Source organism: Pieris napi, chromosome 19 (assembly GCF_905475465.1).
Source record: "Pieris napi chromosome 19, ilPieNapi1.2, whole genome shotgun sequence".
In the NCBI taxonomy this organism is placed as follows: domain Eukaryota; kingdom Metazoa; phylum Arthropoda; class Insecta; order Lepidoptera; family Pieridae; genus Pieris; species Pieris napi.
Window position 1 is genome coordinate 1,926,972 of NC_062252.1, and position 22,723 is coordinate 1,949,694.

The 22,723-nt window shown below is 33.0% G+C and overlaps 1 protein-coding gene across 1 annotated transcript in view; it reads right to left on the bottom strand.

The window, feature by feature from the left end:
- Positions 1-21,980, bottom strand: part of LOC125059009 (NACHT and WD repeat domain-containing protein 2) — a 46,561-nt gene extending 24,581 nt beyond the window's left edge. The window contains exons 1-11 of the mRNA XM_047663091.1: positions 21,873-21,980; positions 21,197-21,309; positions 12,194-12,282; positions 7,633-7,778; positions 5,889-6,063; positions 4,920-5,064; positions 3,908-4,133; positions 3,013-3,123; positions 2,111-2,286; positions 1,096-1,250; positions 84-287 (exon numbers count right to left, since the gene is read on the bottom strand). Of these exons, the coding sequence (XP_047519047.1) occupies positions 84-287; positions 1,096-1,250; positions 2,111-2,286; positions 3,013-3,123; positions 3,908-4,133; positions 4,920-5,064; positions 5,889-6,063; positions 7,633-7,778; positions 12,194-12,282; positions 21,197-21,299 (1,530 nt within the window). The 5' untranslated portion in view covers positions 21,300-21,309; positions 21,873-21,980. The remainder of the gene's footprint in view (positions 1-83; positions 288-1,095; positions 1,251-2,110; positions 2,287-3,012; positions 3,124-3,907; positions 4,134-4,919; positions 5,065-5,888; positions 6,064-7,632; positions 7,779-12,193; positions 12,283-21,196; positions 21,310-21,872) is intronic.
- Positions 21,981-22,723: the final 743 nt, after the last annotated feature.

A 22,723-nucleotide genomic window follows, 5' to 3' on the forward strand; every position in this document is an offset into this window, starting at 1 on the left:
GAAAAAATCTATTTATTTCGTTCAGGTAACCAAAAAAGTCCAACCTAGTATAAATCAATATTAAAAAAAATATATTTAAGTACCTTACAATGCGGTGGTAACCTAGTAGGTAACCACGAAACCTTATTATTCTCAGTACCAATCCCAGTCAATTGATCAACAGAGTCCAAGAACAAGAGGAGAGGCTGTTGCTGTGTTGCCATTGTCAATAATTGTTTAAAATGCGCTGTTAACGGTACTAAATCGTCTGGAATGCTCTCAAATGGTAGAGCGAAGTTGTATGATATCTGAAATGTTACAATATAAATTTAAAAATAAGTTCCCATATTTCCAATACAATCTTCAATGTGGTAAACCAACTTTTATATTTATTTATTTATTACATATTTACAAAAGCTTTTACATTAAAATAAAATTCAAGTTTTAATGAAACAAGCGCTTAAATAGGGAAATATAACAAATGCAAATAGAATTAAAATATCGATTAATAAATTATAAATACTAAACGAAAATTGATTTCAACTAGGGATATCCAGAATGGAATTTCTGGACAAATGGGATAATGGGTTGCCTACCCTAGGCATCACCTACATCTAGAAGGTAAACGAGATTTAAATTTAGTTAAAAGGTACCCTCAACAAATTTTCAATAATACGTAGACATAGACATAACATTGATTACTAACGAAACACTCACACAGAAATACACAAAATAATAATAATCAAAAAAGAACAATAACAAAAAAATATGGAAGAAGAAAAAAAAGGAATGAGCTACATTTAAAGTGTGTAATGTGCGTGTGTTGTAGTTGTAACTGGCCCTGGCTCAGCATTATGCTGTGAAGCAGATGTGTTCCACAGAGCTGGCCATTCTGGCCAGAGACCACAACAGTTAGTTTGCGCCTCAGACGCAATAAAAGAAAAAAAATGCAATAAAAATAATAGCAAAAATTAACAGTGTAAGTACCTAAAGATGTCTTGGAAGATTTGTGTGTAAGTATATACTTAGTAAATAAAAAATAATAATAAATACAAGTTATAAAATTCCCAAAAATATTAATATAATTAGGACAAATCGCTAGATCAGTTGACCAACCTGTTGACAGATTGATATAAGTGTTGGTGTAAGTGCACTAGAGTCCGGGGTAGTGCCCAAGAACCGAATAATATTTGTCGTACGGGCTTCCGCAAACCACAAATTTAGGGACATCGCTGAACTCTTCGCTAGCAGACTTGTTTTGCCACAACCACCTATAATATTGGGACAATGTTTTTAACAAAATAAATCGTTTTACGTTATTTATACTACCTTCCGCCCAAAGCTTTAAACTATGTGAATTTCATGTATTTTGTTAGATTTACGATCATATATTACAGTAATCCATAATAACATTAATTAAATTTCCATAAAAACAATAACCTGGCGAAAATTTAAAAAAAATCTGTTGCGTACTTTTTGAGTTTATAGTACACATACAGAGCTACTTGGCTGGGGACTTATATTTATTATGTAAAGCATTTACTATGCTGTTAAGTGATGCTCAGTGATCAATGCCAGAGGACTTTCGAGTGCGGTACCGGCCTTTTAAGAATTGTTACGCTCTTTTCTTGAAGGAAGTCGAATAGGTTCGGAAATACTTAGAGGGCAGCTGGTTCCACATAGTGGTGGTGCACGGCAAAAACTGCCTTAAAAAACGCTTAGTTGTCGAACGACCGACGTCGAGGTGATACGGATGGAATTTTGTATTCAGCCTCGACGCCCGATGATGAATGACCGATGTTTTTAAAACAGTGAAATTTGTTGTTTGTTAGTTTAGTTAGTAGTAGTTATTTGGGACATTTTCCCACAATATGAAGAATAGGGCACATTGCATGGTCCTGTCCGAAACAATACAAGTTATAGGTACTACTACACTATATTACTGATTTTATATAAAAGATGAATTATTGGGCGAAGATTTTAGAATGTATCAAACAGTACATATATAATATCAAAAATCTTGGGACATAAAAAAACCTTTGTAATTTCTCCTTATAACTTTGTATTATAGGTTAAACTCTTTAAGAGACTTACCACAACTGAGAAGGAACAATCTTTAAACAGATCTTACCTTCTCCATACAAAACCAGTGGTTTATCCGAATCGTTCTTCATATAATTCTCTATGAACTGCAGATCATCCTCCCTACCATGATAGACTTTAACAGAGTTGTTGCAAGCGTGGAGGTGTTGAAGAATTTCTGTCACAATCTGTCCCTGGGCGCTGCTATCTTCTTTTCGCATCGCCCTGAAAAGTTATAAACATTCCAACAGTTGCGTCATAGATCTATGAAGGTTCAGAATTCGCATTTTATAGAAAAGAGGCAGTTCTATGTGGGAAAGCCTATGTTGGAAACTAACACTCTGAAGGGACCGGACACTTTTTGGCAGCAGATGCATTGTGGACCTTAAAACTTCAATAACAGAAATATCGCTTGAGGCTGATTTAAGTTACGGTTTCTTCAGAAAGGAGACTTCGAGAAATCCGTGGAAGTGACATAGGGGAGTCTTCCTTAGCGCTAGGTCTCGACTCTGAATCTTACCCTAGGTGTGAATAGAATTTAAGAAAAACCTTGCCTTTAATCCAAACCAGTGATACCAACACTAGGAAAGGTGACGCAATGGTACAAATATTTCGACTGATTCGCCACATAAGATATAGAACATAAGAAACTAAAATTACTTTCAAAGGTTATGTTTGCTGTTATTAAATTTAACTACTTGTCGGCTTAAGGACAAAAGAAAAGTAAGAAACAAATAAAATTAAGGAAAAATAGTAAAGTAATAAAATTAAGAAACTAATGGAACGACATGAACGTAACAAAAGAAAGGCAGAAAAGGAATGGAATCATAAGAAAGAAAAAAGAAATTAAAGGAAAGGAAGGAAGAATATTACATAATATTTATTAAGATAGCTTTACGCTTTAAAAACAGAAATACAGTCCAATCTTGCTGAAAGGAATTTCATACATACCTATCAACTAGTTTGATGATATTCTTGTAGAAATGGGCGATGAAATGGTTGAGATACTCTCCATGCGTCTCGTTGTCCAGACCTTCACGCCCTATCCATTCCACAGTATACCTTATATTATAATTGTCAACATTAATCAAAGGCAAGGCGAGACATAGCATTAAGAAATTCAATACGTTGTTAATGTTAATAATATAGTAGTTTATGAGATGGGATAATATATAAGAGAAATGGCTAGACCGACTAGGTGACGAAAAGCAAGAGGCAGAATAGGAGAGAATACTTGAAAAATACTATGCTGGGAAATAACTCCTACCTAAAATTTATATTATATATAATTTATACTAAATATAAATTGAATTGCAAGGCGATTTTTATTAATTTTTTTGTCTTCTATTGTAATCTAGTTTTCAAAAGAGGACCCTCATCTGATGTGAAAACGACCTTGGCAACTTAATATAGTCCAATAATATTAGTAACAATATTTTTAAAGCAAATAATAAAGCTATAAATAGCCTACAAAATTTTATATTTTAAATAAATTTTTGGTCTCTTAAAAACACCAAAATTGTTATGAATTCGACGTAAAATAATGCGTAGTTTTGTCAACAGATGGAACCACATGCTGTTTGCATTGGTAACATTAATTGACTTGTTTAATTCTTATATTTAATTTATTCTGCTATTCGGAGTGGAGAAGAATCCACGAAAAAAGAGATAACTAACATCTGTCCAGCCGGTCTTATCTCGTATTTGTTATGTGTCTTTTGTTTCCTTATTAAATAAAAAAATTATGATTATTAAAATGCAAGCCTATTTTAATATGCTGACTATGCGTTTAAAAAAAACTAAATAACTGTAAAAAAATCTATGTTTTTGTCTTAGATTAACATACTTCTGTATATTAGTAGTTTCGATTTTCTCTGGTAGTCTAACATCGCGCAGATCAGCGAGAAGCTTTGAAGCTTCTGTGTCCAGACTTCTGTTTAAAATATCTACAAAATTGCTGGCTTTCTTCAAGTTTTGGAGATTAATGTTGTTTATATATCGTACATAGGCCAGGCAATGGTTCTTTGTATTTTTCACGTTGAGAACTCCGTTGATAACTTCGCGTTCGGTTACTGTAAAAAAGCAAATTTGGCTATATTTTTTGGTGTAAAATGTAAATGTTAAATATTGGTAATTCGACGTATTGCCATTAGGTTATTGAGGTGATTAATTGTGATAATTTAACCTTTTTTTACGTATGCTTTATGCAAAAGTGAACCGTTTTTGTTCATGTGTTTAGTCCATTTAAAAACAAATAAAAACAACATTTTTTTTTTAATTTGGACCGCTAATTGTTGATGAATATTTTTATAAATCAGAAGAAAAATAGATTTAAATAAAAACTTTTTAAAAATAAATTTTAACATTTTGCATTTTTAACTACATATTTAAAAATAGTAAAAAAACTCAAAAATAGTAGAAGTAGAAAAATCATGAAAAGCAGCACTAGATGAATTTAAATATAGTTTATGCTGGGGGCAGGGTTTTTCTTATTTTTGTATGCATAAACCTTTTGACCATGCGTTCGTAATTAAAATTCTGTTTCGGCTGAAACGATTTTGATGAATTTATTCTATGTGGTTTAGTAAATGGTTTAAATTTAAAATTAGATGATATTTTTTGTATTGACAACGTCTGACGTGTCCGCTGGTGCTCTGTATGTCAGAAGTCCCGTAATTAATTATTTTGGGTTACAAAGCTCAGTGCACCTTTGCAGTTTTCAACGGAAAGGAGCTCTCCTCAAAAAAGACAAAACAAACTCCTTTGAGTAAGAGGTCTTCTGATTTTCGCATCGAAAATTCGCATTTATATACCTTAAATATTTAATTAAAATGTGTACTTGTGTACAAGACACGAACCTGACATAAAATAATTGTGCATAGTATCTTTATCAATTTTTCCAGAATTATAAAGCTGTAATGATGCCTTTCTGAATAATTTTTGCATTTTTCCCAACGTGTCCCACCATATTCCTTGGTCCTCAGCTTGCAATTTTGGAACTCTCTGAAATCATATGAAATAAATATTGTAAATCAGAATAAAAATTAATAAAAGTATTGTACCACATGCATTTGTGTATTGAAGAAGAAGTGAAAAATCCCTACTGGTAATTATTTGTTCATATCTATTACCGACTCGGTCAAAGGGCTTCAAAAGTAAAAGTAAAAAATCATTTAATCATATAGGTAACATAATGTACACTTATGACTCAAATTATGTTTGTTTCTTTGTGGTTTCAACAATATTGACATACATATTACATATTGTATATATTATAGAGATAAAATTTGTTGGATCTAATTGAATATGGTATATATACTATGATCAGCTTGTTAACTATATCATTGTTTATTATGAACCGCTTAAAATATAAATGTCCAATTTCTATTCAGAATTTTAGCATAAAATTTGCATACAAACATGCTCGCAGATTTCATAAATAGTTTTGTTCAAGGCTGTTGAATATTAATAAACAAATCATCATTTTTACAACCCTGCTTTAATTACTATTATATAACATAATAAGTACTGTTAAGACAGTTAGTTAATGATATTCTTATAAGCATAAGTTTATCATTAAAATACATAGTTAAAGAATGCTTTGTCCCTCAAAAAACAACAGCCTTGCGATTCTGCAACTCACTTTCCGAACTCACACAGCGGTTTTCACAGCGGCAGTCGCGCTCTAATCAGTCGTAAAGCAGTCATTTTACGATTTGGCATTCGAAAAGTGAGTTACAGAATAGCAAGGCTGAATTCAAATTTTTTCTGTATCACTTGGCAAATAAGGAAAGAAGGAAAATAATAAGGCTTATAGTTACACTAACCTTATTATTAAAATTTACAAGTATAGAGGAAATAGGCTGCAATACAGATATAGGTGGTACAGCATTCGAATCTTTTTTGTACCAGGTATCCAGCAGGATCACATCTACACCACCAGCAGCTAATTCATCACGTAACATCTGGAGTTCCGATGAGAGGACATATGTTGGAATTGGCCTGGAAAAGAAAAATTTATTGCTTTTATAACTATTAAATTATTATAGGTGTTATTAATATAAAACTGCTTTAGTAGTGTATCTCAGATACGATTACGATTTTGAAAGAGATGACTTATTAAATATAAGGCCGCTCATCACACTTTACTTTAATTTTATTCAACAGCCTTATACAGCGTAAATATTCTGTAAACCTATGTCTATAGCTTAATAAATTTAAAATACTAATAAAATTAATCAATGTTTACCTTATCTTGGCTAAGTATCTGGAATTTTTTAAATGATTTATCCCTAAGTATTTTAAAATAAGACATTGTACTCTACATAAGTCTAAAGCTCTGACTAATTAGAAAAATATTGGGACAGTAAAAAAGTTTTTCGGCTACAGTTAAAGCCAGCAAGTTCGAATTTTAAATATTTATATTTTCGAAAGATTTTGACAATACTATTTTAGCGCACCAATTTTTACTAATATTTTATAAAAGTTCTCGGTAAATATGTAACTAAAAAAAAGTGCGTGCGTACAAAGTACACATGTCGGAAGTGATTAAGTGAAACTTATTTGGCAAACTAATTTTAACAAATCATTCATTTTATACAAATCTAAAACTTTGGATTTCCGAGACTTAGAGAGAGGGAAAAAGTAGGATATGTCAGGATTTTAATGAACTTAATTGTCATTAAAATATTAATAGTGTCGAAAATTAATACAAATTATAAATTTAATTTGTTTAATATATTTCTTCAATAATAAAAACACGTGGCATTTTATTTTATAATTCGTCATTTGAGTTTTATAAATTATTTGCATAAAATATAAAATACTAATATTTCATAAATTATGTTTACTTTAATTTTAAAATTAGAATTTCTATAAGGTTTGCCCTTCTCACTCTCTCTCTCATACGGTCTCAATCACTCTCTCCCTTTTCTTCGACAAAAACGCTGCACATCTTGGTGACGCTAATATTATTGTTATTATTGCGTTTCATCCATAAAAATATTACCCTCATTTACACCTAAAGAAGTTTCATTTCAAAAAATTATCTTACTTTATACGGTATTTTTGACGATTTATTTTAAAACCTTATTTTAATTGTTTGTTTTAGGCTCTGGAAATTCCCTCAAAAAAGGGGCACCCTACAAATCCTACTTATTTGAAGAAAATTTGCGAATAAAAAGTTTTGTAGGATAGACAAAAAATCCTCCTGAAGTCTCTTTTTATGAAAGTTTAGTATTATATCAAATATTACAATAACTGTAGTTTACTCTACTATAAAAATAACTAATATTATTTTATTATTAAGTATTTATAAATAAATGTACTTTTACCAATTTCTTTTATTTTACATGATTTACTTGACTAAAGGACTTATGTCCCCCAAGTGGATCAGAAAGGGTTTTATTTTACATAAAGAACCCATAATAATACATAATGTATATACTATTCTCTTTTTTAGAATATCTTTTAACCACTGAATTCATTACAAAGAGCGGGTTTTGTTTCTCGGGAAGAAAATAAAATATTCAATAGCTTTATTGATTCGCATTGTCTCAATTGAATGTTTACCTGTATCCATATTTCTGCCCAAGAAATACAACAAAGTTAGGTCCCATAGACAAACGTTGACAGTTCTTTATCTCCCGCATACAAAGTTCTGTGGTCATGTGATCATCCGTGGCTTCATCACGAACACCCCAACGCATGTCCACCACCTGGTAGATAATAATAATAATACAAGGTTATTATGATTAAACTAAGATGATAACATTAGGAAGTGTATGTCTCTGTAACAGTGGACCTGAGTGCAAATAGCCAACATCTCCATCACCGGACCGGAACACGTACAATCAGGTCATTGTCATAAGATACAATAGAAGAAAATAAGTAAGTGCTAAAAGAAAACAAAATAATTAAAACTCCTTTATTTGTTTAAAAGGTACTACAAAGGTCATTATGGTCATTCAAAATTCTTGGCATAGCTGCTAACTTCACGCATATTCTATTTCTTTTTACTTGTAGATTGTCTTATTCCCATCTCGCTCGCGCACGCTCAGCGCCCTGCTGGTTTAAAAAGAATTCGTTAGTGGGCAACTTCATTCTGTTAATTTTGTGTCACGGTGCGCGCGCAGCGTAAAATTTAACTCTCATCAATTTTTCATAACGCGGCTTAAGAAGAGTAACCTTCAAAAAACCACGATTTAATTCAATTTCCAAATCTAGAAGTCTAAAATGTTTGGATCTAAGTATCTGTTATTATAAATATCATTAATTATTATAAAACTACGCCTATCGCAAGCCACACAGTTCGATACCGAAGATACATCTTAGTCCTCTGACACTATGCGTACAGTTCTCAGAAATATAAATCATTGGTCCGAATTTATAATGGAGAATATTACTAGCCTAAATATAAGTGCCCAGTTTCCAAAACATCTCGTTCTATGAAAGTGCGTTCATACGGGATACATTTCATAAACAAAGCTGACGAATCGGCTTACGTATATTTCTGTCAACGGAAGTATAGCACGTGTACAAAACTATATTTACTAACTAGATGAATTTACTGTTCAACCGATGTATGACCCCAAACTGGGGTCGATTCTCATAAATGCGATTCATGAAATGATAAGGCTCTCTATTCATAGATACTAAACAACCACAGTTCATATTAAAACACTGGCGATGATTGAATAGGAAATAGATAAAATACAGATTAGAGTATTAAGAGTGATTTAGTTTTTATTTAAAAAGGAGTAAGTTTCTAAAGTGTTTTTTTTATAGAACGGGGGGCAAACGGGCAGGAGGCTCACCTGATGTTAAGTGATACCGCCGCCCATCGACACTCTCAATGCCAGAGGGCTCGCGTGCGTTGCCGGCCTTTTAAGAATTGGTACGCTCTTTTCTTGAAGGACCCTAAGTCGAATTGGTTCGGAAATACTTCAGTGGGCAGCTGGTTCCACATAGTGGTGGTGAAAAAAAGTGTGTCGTTGAAGCTGAGATCTTAAATAAGCCTAATGAAATATGATAATTAGTATAATCATTTATCATATAAATTATCTTGCATCCTCCGTGGCGTACAACTCCGAGGTCTTGTGTTAGGTTCGGTTTCGGGTTAGTAGTCGGAGAAGTCTGCTCTTCTACTTATTTTAGAAAATCTTTTTAAAATTATCTATGAAACAGAAACAATCGTAAGAAAAAATTTACACAATTTTTTAAATCTTAATTTTTTATTTGCCCAAATCTAATTGAATATTTGGACAGCCCTAAAATGTCCACATAGTATGTGCACAGTATATAAAAAGCTCTCTGTGACAGATTGATCACACAGATTCGAACATCAGTCGTCCATTTGAAAAAAGTAAAAAATAGGTCATAGATTCTACATTTGAAGTGATTTGACGTTTCAAAGGGAATTTTGTTTTGAAAAGCGATTTTGAGGGATTAATTAAATTCTGGTATCTGTATTCATTGTCGTCCCTTTTCCGTTTTGAAGAAAATGTACCTAGAATTATTGAGAGATTACGGGGATAAATCTTCATGTTGTTAAGGCGAAGTTTAAAACCGAAAGATGTATATTAAGCATTTCCTGTAATAATTCTTAAATAAATCTAAATTTTCCGAACACAGAATAAGTTGAATTATTTTAATTTTTATATTTATCTTCACATCGTTGCATTACATATACATACAAATATTAAGGAGGCTTCGCCAGCCTTAGCTAACAAGCGATCTCTTCCAGGCAACCCTGGTAAGGAAAAAGAATTACAATGGGTAAAGTGAAATGAATTTAAAAAAAATATAGATAGCAATGTATACTTACACAATTACAAAACGAAACTAAATAAACACTAAAAGCTAATATAAAGAGTATCTCTTTTTATGTTGCAGTGATTAATTATTATTGTGTACGACAATAATTTAAGTAATACGATTGACAGTGATATTCAATCACATTATTATTATTTATTGTATATATATAAACACTTGTTTAAGTTACGTAACCAAACTTAATCTCATTAGATATGTACACATAAGATGTGCCGGTTCTGGTGATCAGCTTGTCCTGTAACACATAGCCTTCTTCCAGCTGCTTCCATTGTTCTAATGTTAGCTCTTCTTGTTCAATTTGTGCCTCCTATTCTCTTTAACCACGAGATGGAAAAGGAAAAGAGGAAAACAGGGAAAGAGATGGGCAGACGATATAAAGTGAATCGGAGGTACTGTTTTTTTTATCCTTAGCTAATGTACTTGTTTTCCTTCTCATATGCACTTTAAAGCCACTGCTGACAAGAGGGAGCGATTTACGAAGAAGTAATATGCTTGAATCCGAAATATTTAATATTGATGAAAAGAGCTACCCCTTAAAACATCGAAGGATTTAAAGCGACGCAGACGAGGAAGACATAAATTTTTATGATATCTGTTTATTAAAACCGCATCCATTTCACGGAAAGCCGATATTTATTTGACGCTAGAGTTCCAGGATTTAAATTCTTCTAGAAGACGTTAAAAATGGTTTCTTTTTTATCAATTCTTAGAAAAATTGTAATATTAATAGAAACGTAGTTTAGTAGAGCTTGGGATGGAAAATTTGGGATTAAACTTTCGAAAGTCAAGCAAGAAAACAATGTTATTTTTGGTTTCGGTTATATAAGTATTTAGGAATTTCCTATAGATGTACGTATAATATGCAGCAAAATTAGTGTAAAAATGATTTATTTAATTAAACAACAGGTTACATAAGTTATAAGGCAACGGGCGGCCTTATCGCTAATAAGCGATTTCTTCCAGGCAACCCTAATGAAGAACAATAAAAAAGAAACACCTACAGAGGGTAAAGTACAAAAAGTGCATAAAGAAATAACAAAAAAATCAAAATAACACGTAACTATAACTAAAATAAAATAAAGAAAAAATAAATAAAACTATGTATAAACAAAAATTTAAATGCAATTATTGCATTTACTGAAAGAAAGTCACGTTTAAAATAGTTCAGTTCTAAAAAAAATAATCTTCCAAAGTATGTAGGCTTAAACGTACATAAAAAAAGAATTACAAATGCGATCACTCTAATTAAATGGGCCCAACTCAGCTTTAAGTTGTCACCAGCAAAACTGATTAATGATTTTCAATACGTCCGTACTGTCTTGGAGTGACAATATGTACACACAATAAACAAATACAAAATTATAACAATTAAAATAAGAAATAATATAGCAACATAAACAAAAAAGGTTAATAATTAAAATTAAAAAGAAAATTATAAAACATAAGTGGAAAAAATCAATTGACTAACACAAACAAAATTCCCAACCCAGCCGACTAACATTCCAAATAACTTTTGCATTTTATATTGAAAGACGATGTATGACGCGGATTGGAGGTGGCAGGTTGTTCCAGTATTGCATTGTAAAATATGTTGTTATAGGTGAAAAAATTGTAATTGCTATATTTTGATCTAAGCCTTGTTTCTTGCCTGCTGATGTACTTTTTTAATATAATACAGCCCTGCGATTCTGTAACTCACTTTTCGAACTCATTCATTCTGATAAACAATACACTACAAGGAGGGACCTTATCAGAATGCCAAATCGTAAAATGACTGCTTCACGACTGATTTGAGCGCGACCGCCGCTTTGAAAACCGCTGTGTGAGTTCGAAAAGTGAGTTACAGAATCGCAGGGCAGTATTAATAAGCGTGATGTATGTATTAGTACGTGTTAGTATATATTCTCATGTAAGTGATTTTTGTAATGATCTTAAACCGTAAAATACAGCTTAATTTATTTACACACAAATTTATTTAAAAAAATGAAGAATTTCACTCATAGTTGACCTAAAAGATTGTCTATGGAACCATAGATAAATTAAAGTAACACCCTAACAGATTTTAAAGCTAATTAAATTATTAACACCCTTTACCTATATAGTAATAATAATATGTATTTAAAAATAGAAACTTAAACACTAATTTAAAATTTTGGTGTGTGGCACTGTGCCTTTAATGCTGCCAGCTTTTCTCGCTCTATTGCGATACTTATTCTTTGAGCCAGGAAAGCACAAGCTCTGGGGTCACCGGTACTATCTACCAGCCATATATTAAATTTAAGTTATTATCTAAAGTTACCTGAAACTCGAGTCCATGTTTCTCTCTGCAATAGTCTTTGATGCGAGGGTAACACTTTGCCATCAATGTGTTTCGTTCCATAGTTGTATCTGAAAACGTATATAGTCAATTTAGGTAATTTATATTCATAATTTACTAGCTGCCTCCGCGAACTTCGTTTCTCCTTAATGTGATTTAACTTAGCCTACCTTTTTAGTACATACCAACATGGAACATTTTGCTATGCTACCCCAGAGTTCGGTTTTCTGGAATGAAAACTTTTAGGTTTTCCTGTGAATTTTTCTCTATATAAACCTCAGAGTTCAAGTCATCATTTTTTAATTAACATATAAATATGAGTTGATCGTATCAGAAAAAAATAAAAACGAAAAATTTTATCTAAAAAATAAAAATTTAGGGGTTTGAAAGATAGATAGTAGCCGATTCTCAGACTTACTGAAAATTCATAAAAAATTCCATAAGAATTGGTCGAGCCGTTTCGGAGGAGTATGGGAACGAACAGAACACGAGAATTTTATATATTAAATAATATTTACTTAATTTTTATATTGCTGCACATTAAATGTAACTGGAAAGTCTCAAACACCAATGTTTATACAATCAGGTTATAGAAATATTTTGTTGTTATTATACTCTAGAAAAGCATAGACTATACACAATCCGTCTAAAGGGCTATTTAAATGATCCCTTGAGTCACTCACTAAGTTTAAAACTGTGTTCGAGATTTTAAGTATAAACATCATGTTTTCCTTCACCGTTCGAGCGAATTTAAATACGCACATAGAAAGAAATTCCATTGGTACACAGCCGGGGATCGAACCTACCACTTCAGGGATGACAGTCGCAAGCTGAAGGCACTATGCCAACACTGCTCTAAACTAAACCATTATCCAGTTCCAGGGGTCATGTGCCAACTAAGACAGACTAGGCAGACTATCAGGGCCGTCTTAAACTGGGCTGGGGCCATTGGGCACACAAGAATTTGGGGCCCTTTTGGAAAGTAAAAGCTTTAAAATATATAAGAAATATATAAATATATAATAATTATAATAAAAAAAATTGACTAAGTATGACCATTTATTATAGGTCATCAAATACAGTATTGTCATTAATGATATTAGAATGCTGCTGGTTTTGGTTACGATTACGATAACGGTTTCTTTCGAGATCTTCAGATAACTTTTTTGATTACTGATTCGTGAAAAAAGTGTAATGTGACCGACAAAAATGTTTGGAGAATAAATGGGGGAGAGAAATTGTCGGTCCTTCGGGGCCCCCTGAGAATGGGGGCCCTGGGCACGGGCCCCGTGTGCCCTTATGGTGAAGACGGTATTGGAGACTAGAGACAACTTATATAGCTCACAAAAGTGCGGAGAAATGATCTTTAAAAATCTCCTCGCTAAAGTTGAATAAACCTAAATATTGAGAAATTTATCATAAATAATAAACCGCTGGAAAATGCCCGAAGCGTAAAAGCCACAAATTAAAAAGCTCTTACATAACCGTTGTGTTCTGATTCATTTTTCAAAGCATTCCGCAAACAGGGCAAAATAATTTAGAAAAGTTATTTTTGTCCTATTTGATAACTACACATCGCTAGAATAAGCAAAACTATTACAACAATTCAGTGACTCTACAGTCTACAAGCCACGGCCTTGCTTTTTTTTTAATTACTTCCTTTAATAGACAAAGAAGAAAGAGCAATAGGTGTGCTCACCACTTTGCCAACACTGTACTTACTACCAGAGGAATTTTAAATTTGGAACTCTAGCTTCAATAGCTATAAAGATTATCACATAGTAAATATTATATCTGCGAGGAGCTTTAATTGTTATTTGACTGCATGCGCCGAATGCAGCTGTTATGCGGCTGACGGTTCCAACAGATAACATATAGCAGGTGATATTGTTTTATCACCACAGTACAAACAGTAATTCATTTGTTATATATAAACGTGGCTACAAATTAGCTTACAAGGCCGTCAACTGTTTTATGAAGGAGATGCTTAGCTGATAATTGCCGATGACATAAAGGTTTTTTAATTCGGAAAATGATTGTCTAGAGTTTTCTCTAGAAGTTCAAAATAGGTATCGCATAGTTCATCTATTTTAGTAAAGGCAGTCCGTATCCGATCGAAGGGTAAATAGGAAACATTATTATGAATGTTGAAAGGTAAAAAAGGATTAGAAATTTATAAATTTGGAAGTACTGGTTAGCGTATTACTGTGCTTTATTAAGGCTTTCACGGTTGACAGTATACGACAGTGTAGTCCGAAATTGAAGCTCAGTAAATTGAAAGTAAAATCTGGAGGTACACACATATTATACAAACTTACACACGCTCTTAGAATATACGAAGTCTTGTAACTTTGTCGACTAACTAAATATTTTTGTGAGAGCAGTGTTGTAGTCCTTTGATTTTGACAACCCTAAGGAATTGCCTCGCGTTGAAATCGCGATTGTACAAAGAAAATGTGCGAAAAAAAAATGTTTTTTTTTTGTTTTTACTCGTCCGGTAAATACCGTATAGAAATTATGTTTACAACAACCAAAAATCGACGACGTATTCAGGCACAATTTCTCTTTCTTTAATATATATAAGTAGTAGCTAATTATGAGGCCGAAGAAAAATCATCAAAAAGAAGATGTATAAATAAATTTAAAAACTGCCTTGCGATTCTGTAACTTACTTTTCGAACTCTCACAGCGGTTTTCGCATCGGCGGTCGCTCTCAAATCAGTCGTTAAGCAGTCATTTTACGATTTGGCATTCTGATAAACAATAAACTATAAGCTCCCTCCTAATCAGAATGCCAAATCGTAAAATGACTGTTTAACGACTGATTTGAGCGCGACCGCTGCTGTGAGTTCGAAAAGTGAGTTCCACAGCAGGATACTTTGCATAGTAAAGGAGGAGTGAGCATTAAGTAAGTCTAACACCAAGAAATCAAAAGAACTTTATTAAACCCACCACAAAGTTGGCGTAAATCTTAACCCATTTGGCGAGGCTTGGCTCGAACAGCGGTGTCAAGTTTTGTCCCCATTTACTAACGATTCATCGGCTATTTGTTTGGCTCTGTTGCTAGGGCACGATCGACATTTTAAATAATCTATACAATTATAAGTATTAATTTTCGGACAGTTAATGACTACTTCAACACGCTCGTAATTATAATAAATCAAAAGTATTCAAATTGTTTTGTTATGTTAGTGACATATAGAGCAAGATCCCAGGGCCGCCAGACGTCACGTATTTTCTGACGGATGAAATGTGGACGATTGGGTAGTGTTAGTATGTACTATGATCGTATGCCTACCTGCTAGCTTGGTCAAACGGCCAATTTCCAGGTATCAGGTAATCAAGGTACACAAAAACATTACTTACTTCACGTAAATTCTCATGGCTGATTTTTAAATATGTTTTCGAGTGTATAGTTAAAAATAAATTGTCAATACTCCCAGACACTTTCCGTCGGCCATATTGCTTAACAGACGCTTTAAGGGTCTCAAAATAATTAGTCAACTTCACGTAAATTCTGACGCTCCATTTTTATATATGTTCATCCCACAACTATTTAAAAAGCTTTGACAAGAAGACAGACCGATCCAAGGGGCCAATCATCCCCTAAACTAAATTTTAATATCTCTATGAGTGTTTCATTATCTACGCGCATGAGACTGAGTGAGACCGACTGCGCTGTTAAAGCCATGAAAATTACTTGAACAGATATTTTATAATTTTTAGAACTTTTGTTGACAAGTAAATTATAGCAACAAAAATAAGAAAAAAATTGACACATAATAAATAATACTAAAGTTAGCCGACATTTTTTTTTTTTCAATTTATTAATTAGAACTAAAAAATATTTTTTTAAAATACCACTTATATTTAAATAGCAGCAATTTTTTTAATTAATTATTTATTGGAAATTTGGAAACAAAGTGGAAAAATATTAATTCTTCAATATTTCTTAACAGTGGCTTTTAATCTTCATTATCATCATCAACAAATATCAATCTTGAAATTGAATATCTAAATCGTGATCGTCATCATCAGCATTATCCTTATTTTCTTTCTCTGTAAAAAACAAGTTAAACAATGAAGGATTAACGGTTAAACAAGAATGCTCTCCCACTCATAGAGATATTAAAATTTAGTTTAGGGGATGATTGGCCCCTTGGATCGGTCTGTCTTCTTGTCAAAGCTTTTTAAATAGTTGTGGGATGAACATATATAAAAATGGAGCGTCAGAATTTACGTGAAGTTGACTAATTATTTTGAGACCCTTAAAGCGTCTGTTAAGCAATATGGCCGACGGAAAGTGTCTGGGAGTATTGACAATTTATTTTTAACTATACACTCGAAAACATATATAAAAATCAGCCATGAGAATTTACGTGAAGTAAGTAATGTTTTTGTGTACCTTGATTACCTGATACCTGGAAATTGGCCGTTTGACCAAGCTAGCAGGTAGGCATACGATCATAGTACATACTAACACTACCCAATCGTCCACATTTCATCCGTCAGAAAATACGTGACGTCTGGCGGCCCTGGGATCTTGGACCAATACCATTATTATTTATTTTTATATTTCAAAAATTAAATAAATCAGTGGCTACAATCATTTTTTGGTCTGGGCCTCAGATTTCTGTATCATCTTCAATATAATATGCAAGTAGGTGATCAGCTGACACATGTCAGGCACAGGAGGCCGTCGACTTTTTTGGGTCTAAAACAAGCCGGTTTCCTCACAATATTTTCACCGTTCGAGGATTGTTAAATGCGCATTTGCAAGTCCATTGGTGCAGAAAGCTACGACCTCAGGGATGAGATTCGCACGCTGAAGCCACTAGGCCATCACTGCTCTATACATAAATATAATATTATATCAAGTACTGTGTATGACAATGTCCCAATTTCCGATAATTTTAAAGAACACTCAATTTCTCATTACGCTGCACTGAAAATGAAATTTTCGCGATAAATTTTGCGCTATCAGAGATAATCTAAAATAATTAAAGCTTGTTCGTGACGCACTCGAATGATATTGCTTTTAGCAACCGTTTTAAAAAGCATATGAAATATATGGCGAGTTAAAGAGTTCGCCATACATATATTTTAATGTTTAAAGAACTTTATTTCTCATTACAAATAGAATGTATTTTATTTACATGAGAAACTTAATATGTATATACGAACGAGATACACGTCGCCATTAGCCGTCCCAATTTTAGTCTACTCTCATTCTGATATGTATGTATATTTAATGCCATTTTGAATTGGTTAAACGCGCGGTTTATTGGTTTTATTATACGAAATCTACGCGGGCGAATCTAGTCTACACTAATGTTATAAAGAGTAATTTGATTATTTAGGCATTGAAAAGGGTGAAAAACTACAAGACTGACTTGAAAATTTCACCTTTAGAACCCTACGTTATCCCTAGAGAACATAGGTTATAGAATATTTTCACAAAGTTATAGTATATACCGAATAATAATACGTTAAATTGAAAACAGTACGTTGAGGTTCACAATCTTTCGACAGTTCACAATCTCGCGAGATAGATTAAAATCTGACGGTACTTTACAATTTTACGGTGACATATATATAATACACTGTGATGTACTACATAATAGTCTAGTCGACAAGTTGAAAATGGAACAAATTAGGCCTACAACGCACTAGCGGCTGGCCGTGATGCGGTGTGCCGCTGCGGCAGGCCGCAGTATATACGGTCTGCCGTAGCGGCATGCCGTATTCCGGCTAACCGTCCCTATTGCGGTCCTATTGCGGTCTGCCGCAATCGTCACTCGTCAGTGCTTCTTGAAATATTACAAATTCAAATTTCATGACGTGGAATAAGTGATACATGTATAGTAGACCGAGGCGAATCGGATCACTTTTTCTTTGAGGTTGAGTAAATCATACTAAAGTGTTATATAATGTTATTTTTATTAATAAAATCGTAAGAAGTATTAATAACCTATGAAACAAACATTAGAAAACTTAAATCATACATATATTCTCTTAATTACCTATTAAAAACTAAAAAAAGGTAAATATCCGAATCGCCCCAACTTTCGGGGTGAATCGGATCGTACACAACATATAACAAAAATTTTAAGGTATAGTGTTAAATAACTTTGGAATCAGTAAAAATATATAATAATAAGATCAATTTTGATTATTGGCACATAATTCACATATATATGGTCCTTTTTTTCTGTAAGCTCGTGAACGGTACTGAAAAAATCTTAGCAGCTTTACGTAAGGTAAACTATTTGTTCTGGACTTTATTTACAGCCTCTTTCATTTTTTCTTGAGACTATTCTCCGGCGGTCATGAAATAAATATGAATCAATAACCTCAATCTTGTAATAAATCAGTTTAAAAGTATCATCCAATTCGCCCCTAAGGATATGATCCGATTAGCCCCATAATTAGGACTTTTGAAATAAATATTTTAGACGTTAACCTCTAAGATTATACTTAAAAGCTAATTGGTTCTTTAATATAAACACCTTGCTTAACAATATAAGCCAATGTAGTTAAATTTTAAGACAAATCCGTCATATGACACAAAGAAATCGTAAGTACGCGTACCTTAGATGAGCGCCAAATTGCGACACACACAAAAAACCGAGTGGCTGACGATCGGCATTGCCACTGATCCACAAGTGCGATCGAAATACTGCTTATGTCGGGAGGTGCTCAGTAAATGAAGAGACATAAAACGCCGGTTGAGTGCGTTCTATGTGATTGTGATATTTGAATTATCAACAGATTTCTAATTTTGATCCGATTCGCCCTGTGATCCGATTCGCCTCGGTCTACCTATCCTATGTTCCATAATAAACATATTTTATTTTTTTATTTTTTACTCTTTTAATTTTAAAACCTATTTAGGTTTACAATATTTTGTTTACATTTGTTAAATAATTATATGTGATGACGTACGTAACACGGCTAACCGCGCCGAGTGCGTGGAGGGGACGCGGCGCGCCGCATCATTCAACCGGTGCGGCTCGCCGCAGCTCCAGATCAACCGGAGCGGTTGACGGTTGACCGCAAGTCAGTGCGTTGTTATCGTGCGGTTTCATATAATAATCGATGTGCGGCGAGTGCGTGTGATGCGGCGCGCCGCGTCCCCTCCACGCACTCGGCGCGGTTAGCCGTCCTACCTACGTCGTCACATATAATTATTTAACAAATGTAAACAAAATATTGTAAACCTATTTTAAAAGAGTAAAAAATAAAAAAATAAAATATGTTTATTATGGAACATAAGATACATGTATCACTTATTCCACGTCATTAAATTTGAATTTGTAATATTTCAAGAAGCACTGACGAGTGACGATTGCGGCAGACCGCAATAGGACCGCAATAGGGACGGTTAGCCGGAATACGGCAGGCCGCTACGGCGGACCGTATATACCGCGGCCCGCCGCAGCGGCACACCGCATTGCGGCCAGCCGCTAGTGCGTTGTAGGCCTTAGAGATACTGCTCTTAAAATTATGTGCGATAGCTCATTGGATCCGGAATGACGTCTAGAAAAATGTGCTAAAAGCGTGTATTAAAGCACATAAAAAATTGCAAAAGTTATAGACCATTAAAGATGAAAAAAAAATGGCATTTAGTTTTTTGCCAATATTTAATAAACTATTAATATTTAAGAAATTTCAAATAAAGAATCTGAAAGAAGAGAAAATTTTCAATAAAATACTCCTGACTCCCAGAACTCTATCTCCATTATTTATAATGTTAATTTAACGCTGAAAATAGGTCTGCGGGTGACATTTTTAGGATTCGCGCGTGGCGTCAAAAGCGACTACGGCACATTAATTAATTTATTTAAGATATTGAATATTTTTTTTAAATTTGAAAAAATTATGGTGTGTTCTAAACACTATAATGAATTTATTCCCGTTGAAAATTTTACTTAAAGTTAATTTTTCAACAAGTTAAATAATTGTTAACTAACGAAATTTTCTCGAACGACCGTCTTAATTGTAAGTGAAAAAAAATGTTTAAATAATGGTCGTAAAAATATTTCGCTTCGTAGAGCCTTTCTTACATACACACTTAACAAGATCGTGCCATAAAAGTTAAAAAAATATTTATACTTTGTTTATAACAATTTTTTTACTTAAACAAAAACTTAAAAATCCATGTAATGATGTTAAAAAAAACTTTTTTTTTCTAAATCATCATATAATCGTTTTTTTATTAATACAAGATATTAATTGATTTGCAAAAAAAAAAAAATTCCCGCCATTTGTTGATAAATTTTTTTTAAACAAATTGATTAAATCAATATTTTTAAAAAAAATTTTAACACAACTTTATTACATTAAAAATTTTATGATTTTTAAAAAAAATTTTTCCTTAATAACAATTTTTAATTGTTTATAATCGTTTTTTTTTAATTTTCTATTGTTTAAATAATTAGTTAAGACATTTTTTTTTTTCTAAAAATCATAATTGACAGTCTTCTATTTTTTTTTAATCAACAATTCCATTGTTTATTAACTTACCAATTTGTTATAAACAAATATTCAACTTTTGTTTATTTTTTTTCTAAAACTTCTAAAATTAACAAAAACAACCATATATAAGAACTACCCATATAACAAAGTATAGAAAATTTTTTTTTGTAAATTTTTTGATTATCATTAATATTACTTTTATTTAAAATTAAAAAAAAAATTTTCTATAACAGTTATATGCAAAACATCAATATCCACAGTTGTCCGCGATACCATATGCCAAACAAAATCCATTCTTTTTCGATTTAAAATACGAGAAAAGCTTTAGGCTATATCGTGCTACGACGTGCGTCTGAAAAGGTGGGAGCTTGTAGTTTATTGTTTATCAGAATGCCAAATCATAAAATGACTGCTTCACGACTGATTTGAGAGCGACCGCCGATGCAAAAACCGCTGTGTGAGTTCGTGAAGTGAGTTACAGAATCGCAGGGCTGTTATTAAAAATACCTGTGAATGTTGAGCTGGTGAAAATCCTTACGATCTTGGAGCTGACTGGAGGCAGTAACTTCAAGGAGCCCGCGAATATGAGATCTACTGTGCGGTCATCCATTTTGTTTTAGCTGAAAAAACACAAACAAAATTTTTGGTTCTATTTTTTTTTAATAATAGGAGGGCAAACGAGCTTGCGGGACGACCAAAAAGGGCAGTCTTCGCAGCCCATAGACACATTTTTAGTGGGTGCGTTGCCGGCCTTTGAGGGAGGAGTACACTAGATTTTTAAACATTTGGAGGTCGTATCTCTGAGGGACCCCCACCGGGAGTCGATTCCACAGTTCGCCAGTCTAAAGTTATGAAAGTTTCAAAAGCTTTAAATTTTTTTTTTTTTAATTTTTTTAATCAAAATTAAACAATTGTATTAAATACTTTTATCAAATGCTTATTCGAAAAAAAATTCAATTAAAATAAATATACTCACACACAACTACAATAATTTGACAAAATTTAAATTGTGTCAAATTATTTTATTCAAAGACTTTCTAGTTAAATTTAAAAATGTAAACAAGGTTCTGGTACGGGACTGTCATCAAATTATATTTCAATGAAAACTATCTTCTATCCCTTATTTATCAATTACATTCGAGCGAGAAAGACATTAGCTGTCCTTAGAAAATCTAAGACTTACCTGCCCTACTTCTTAACAATCAATACATTGCACCATTTCAAATGTTAAGGTCATCGATCGCTTTTCACTTTTAACAAAGTGATTCAATTACATAGAACCATTTTGAACGTGCTGTTTCATCGACTTTGGATGTACCACTACGAGTTTGGCGAGATATTCCCAAATTGTTAGTACGTTGCTAGGCAACGGTTTTGATTTGTAGATAATTTGATTTCGAGTGCCGATTAATAAGCGGTGTGCATACATTTTTACGATTTTAGATAAGATAGTGACTTAATGTCCTATAATGCCTAGATGGGGCAAAGGGCGTTCACAGTTAGTCTCCATCGCGTTCTATCTTGTGCCTAGTATTTCACCATGACCCAAGTTCCGGCTCTAGTACCTTCGTATGGCCTAAAAAGGTGCAGGTGCCTGCATGTTGCACCGCGCTATGTTCCAAAAATTGTTACGCCATGGCTATATCTTATATTTAATCACCTTCCTAGAAGGTATAGATTGCTGCCATGTAATGTTTTCAAGGGGAAGGTGATTGGGTTTTTAAAGTCAAGGAGCTTTTATCCCGTGAGCGAGTATTTAGACCATAAGTTTAACAATTATAAATGACTTAACTTCTTTTTATGACATACTGCTAATGTTCTTATTATATGACATTGCAAAAAATTTATATGACATTTGCGTGCCTATTTATATATGGCTGATTGTGCGGATTTTTCTTGTTGTTGATCTATTTGCCCCATCTGCCCGATGCCGGGTTTGCTTTGGACGGCTTCCGCATTTGCGGGTTTCAATTAAGCGCCTGCTTGGGGATATAATTGGAATCTCTTCGGACTGTATCTTCTATCAGATAGTGG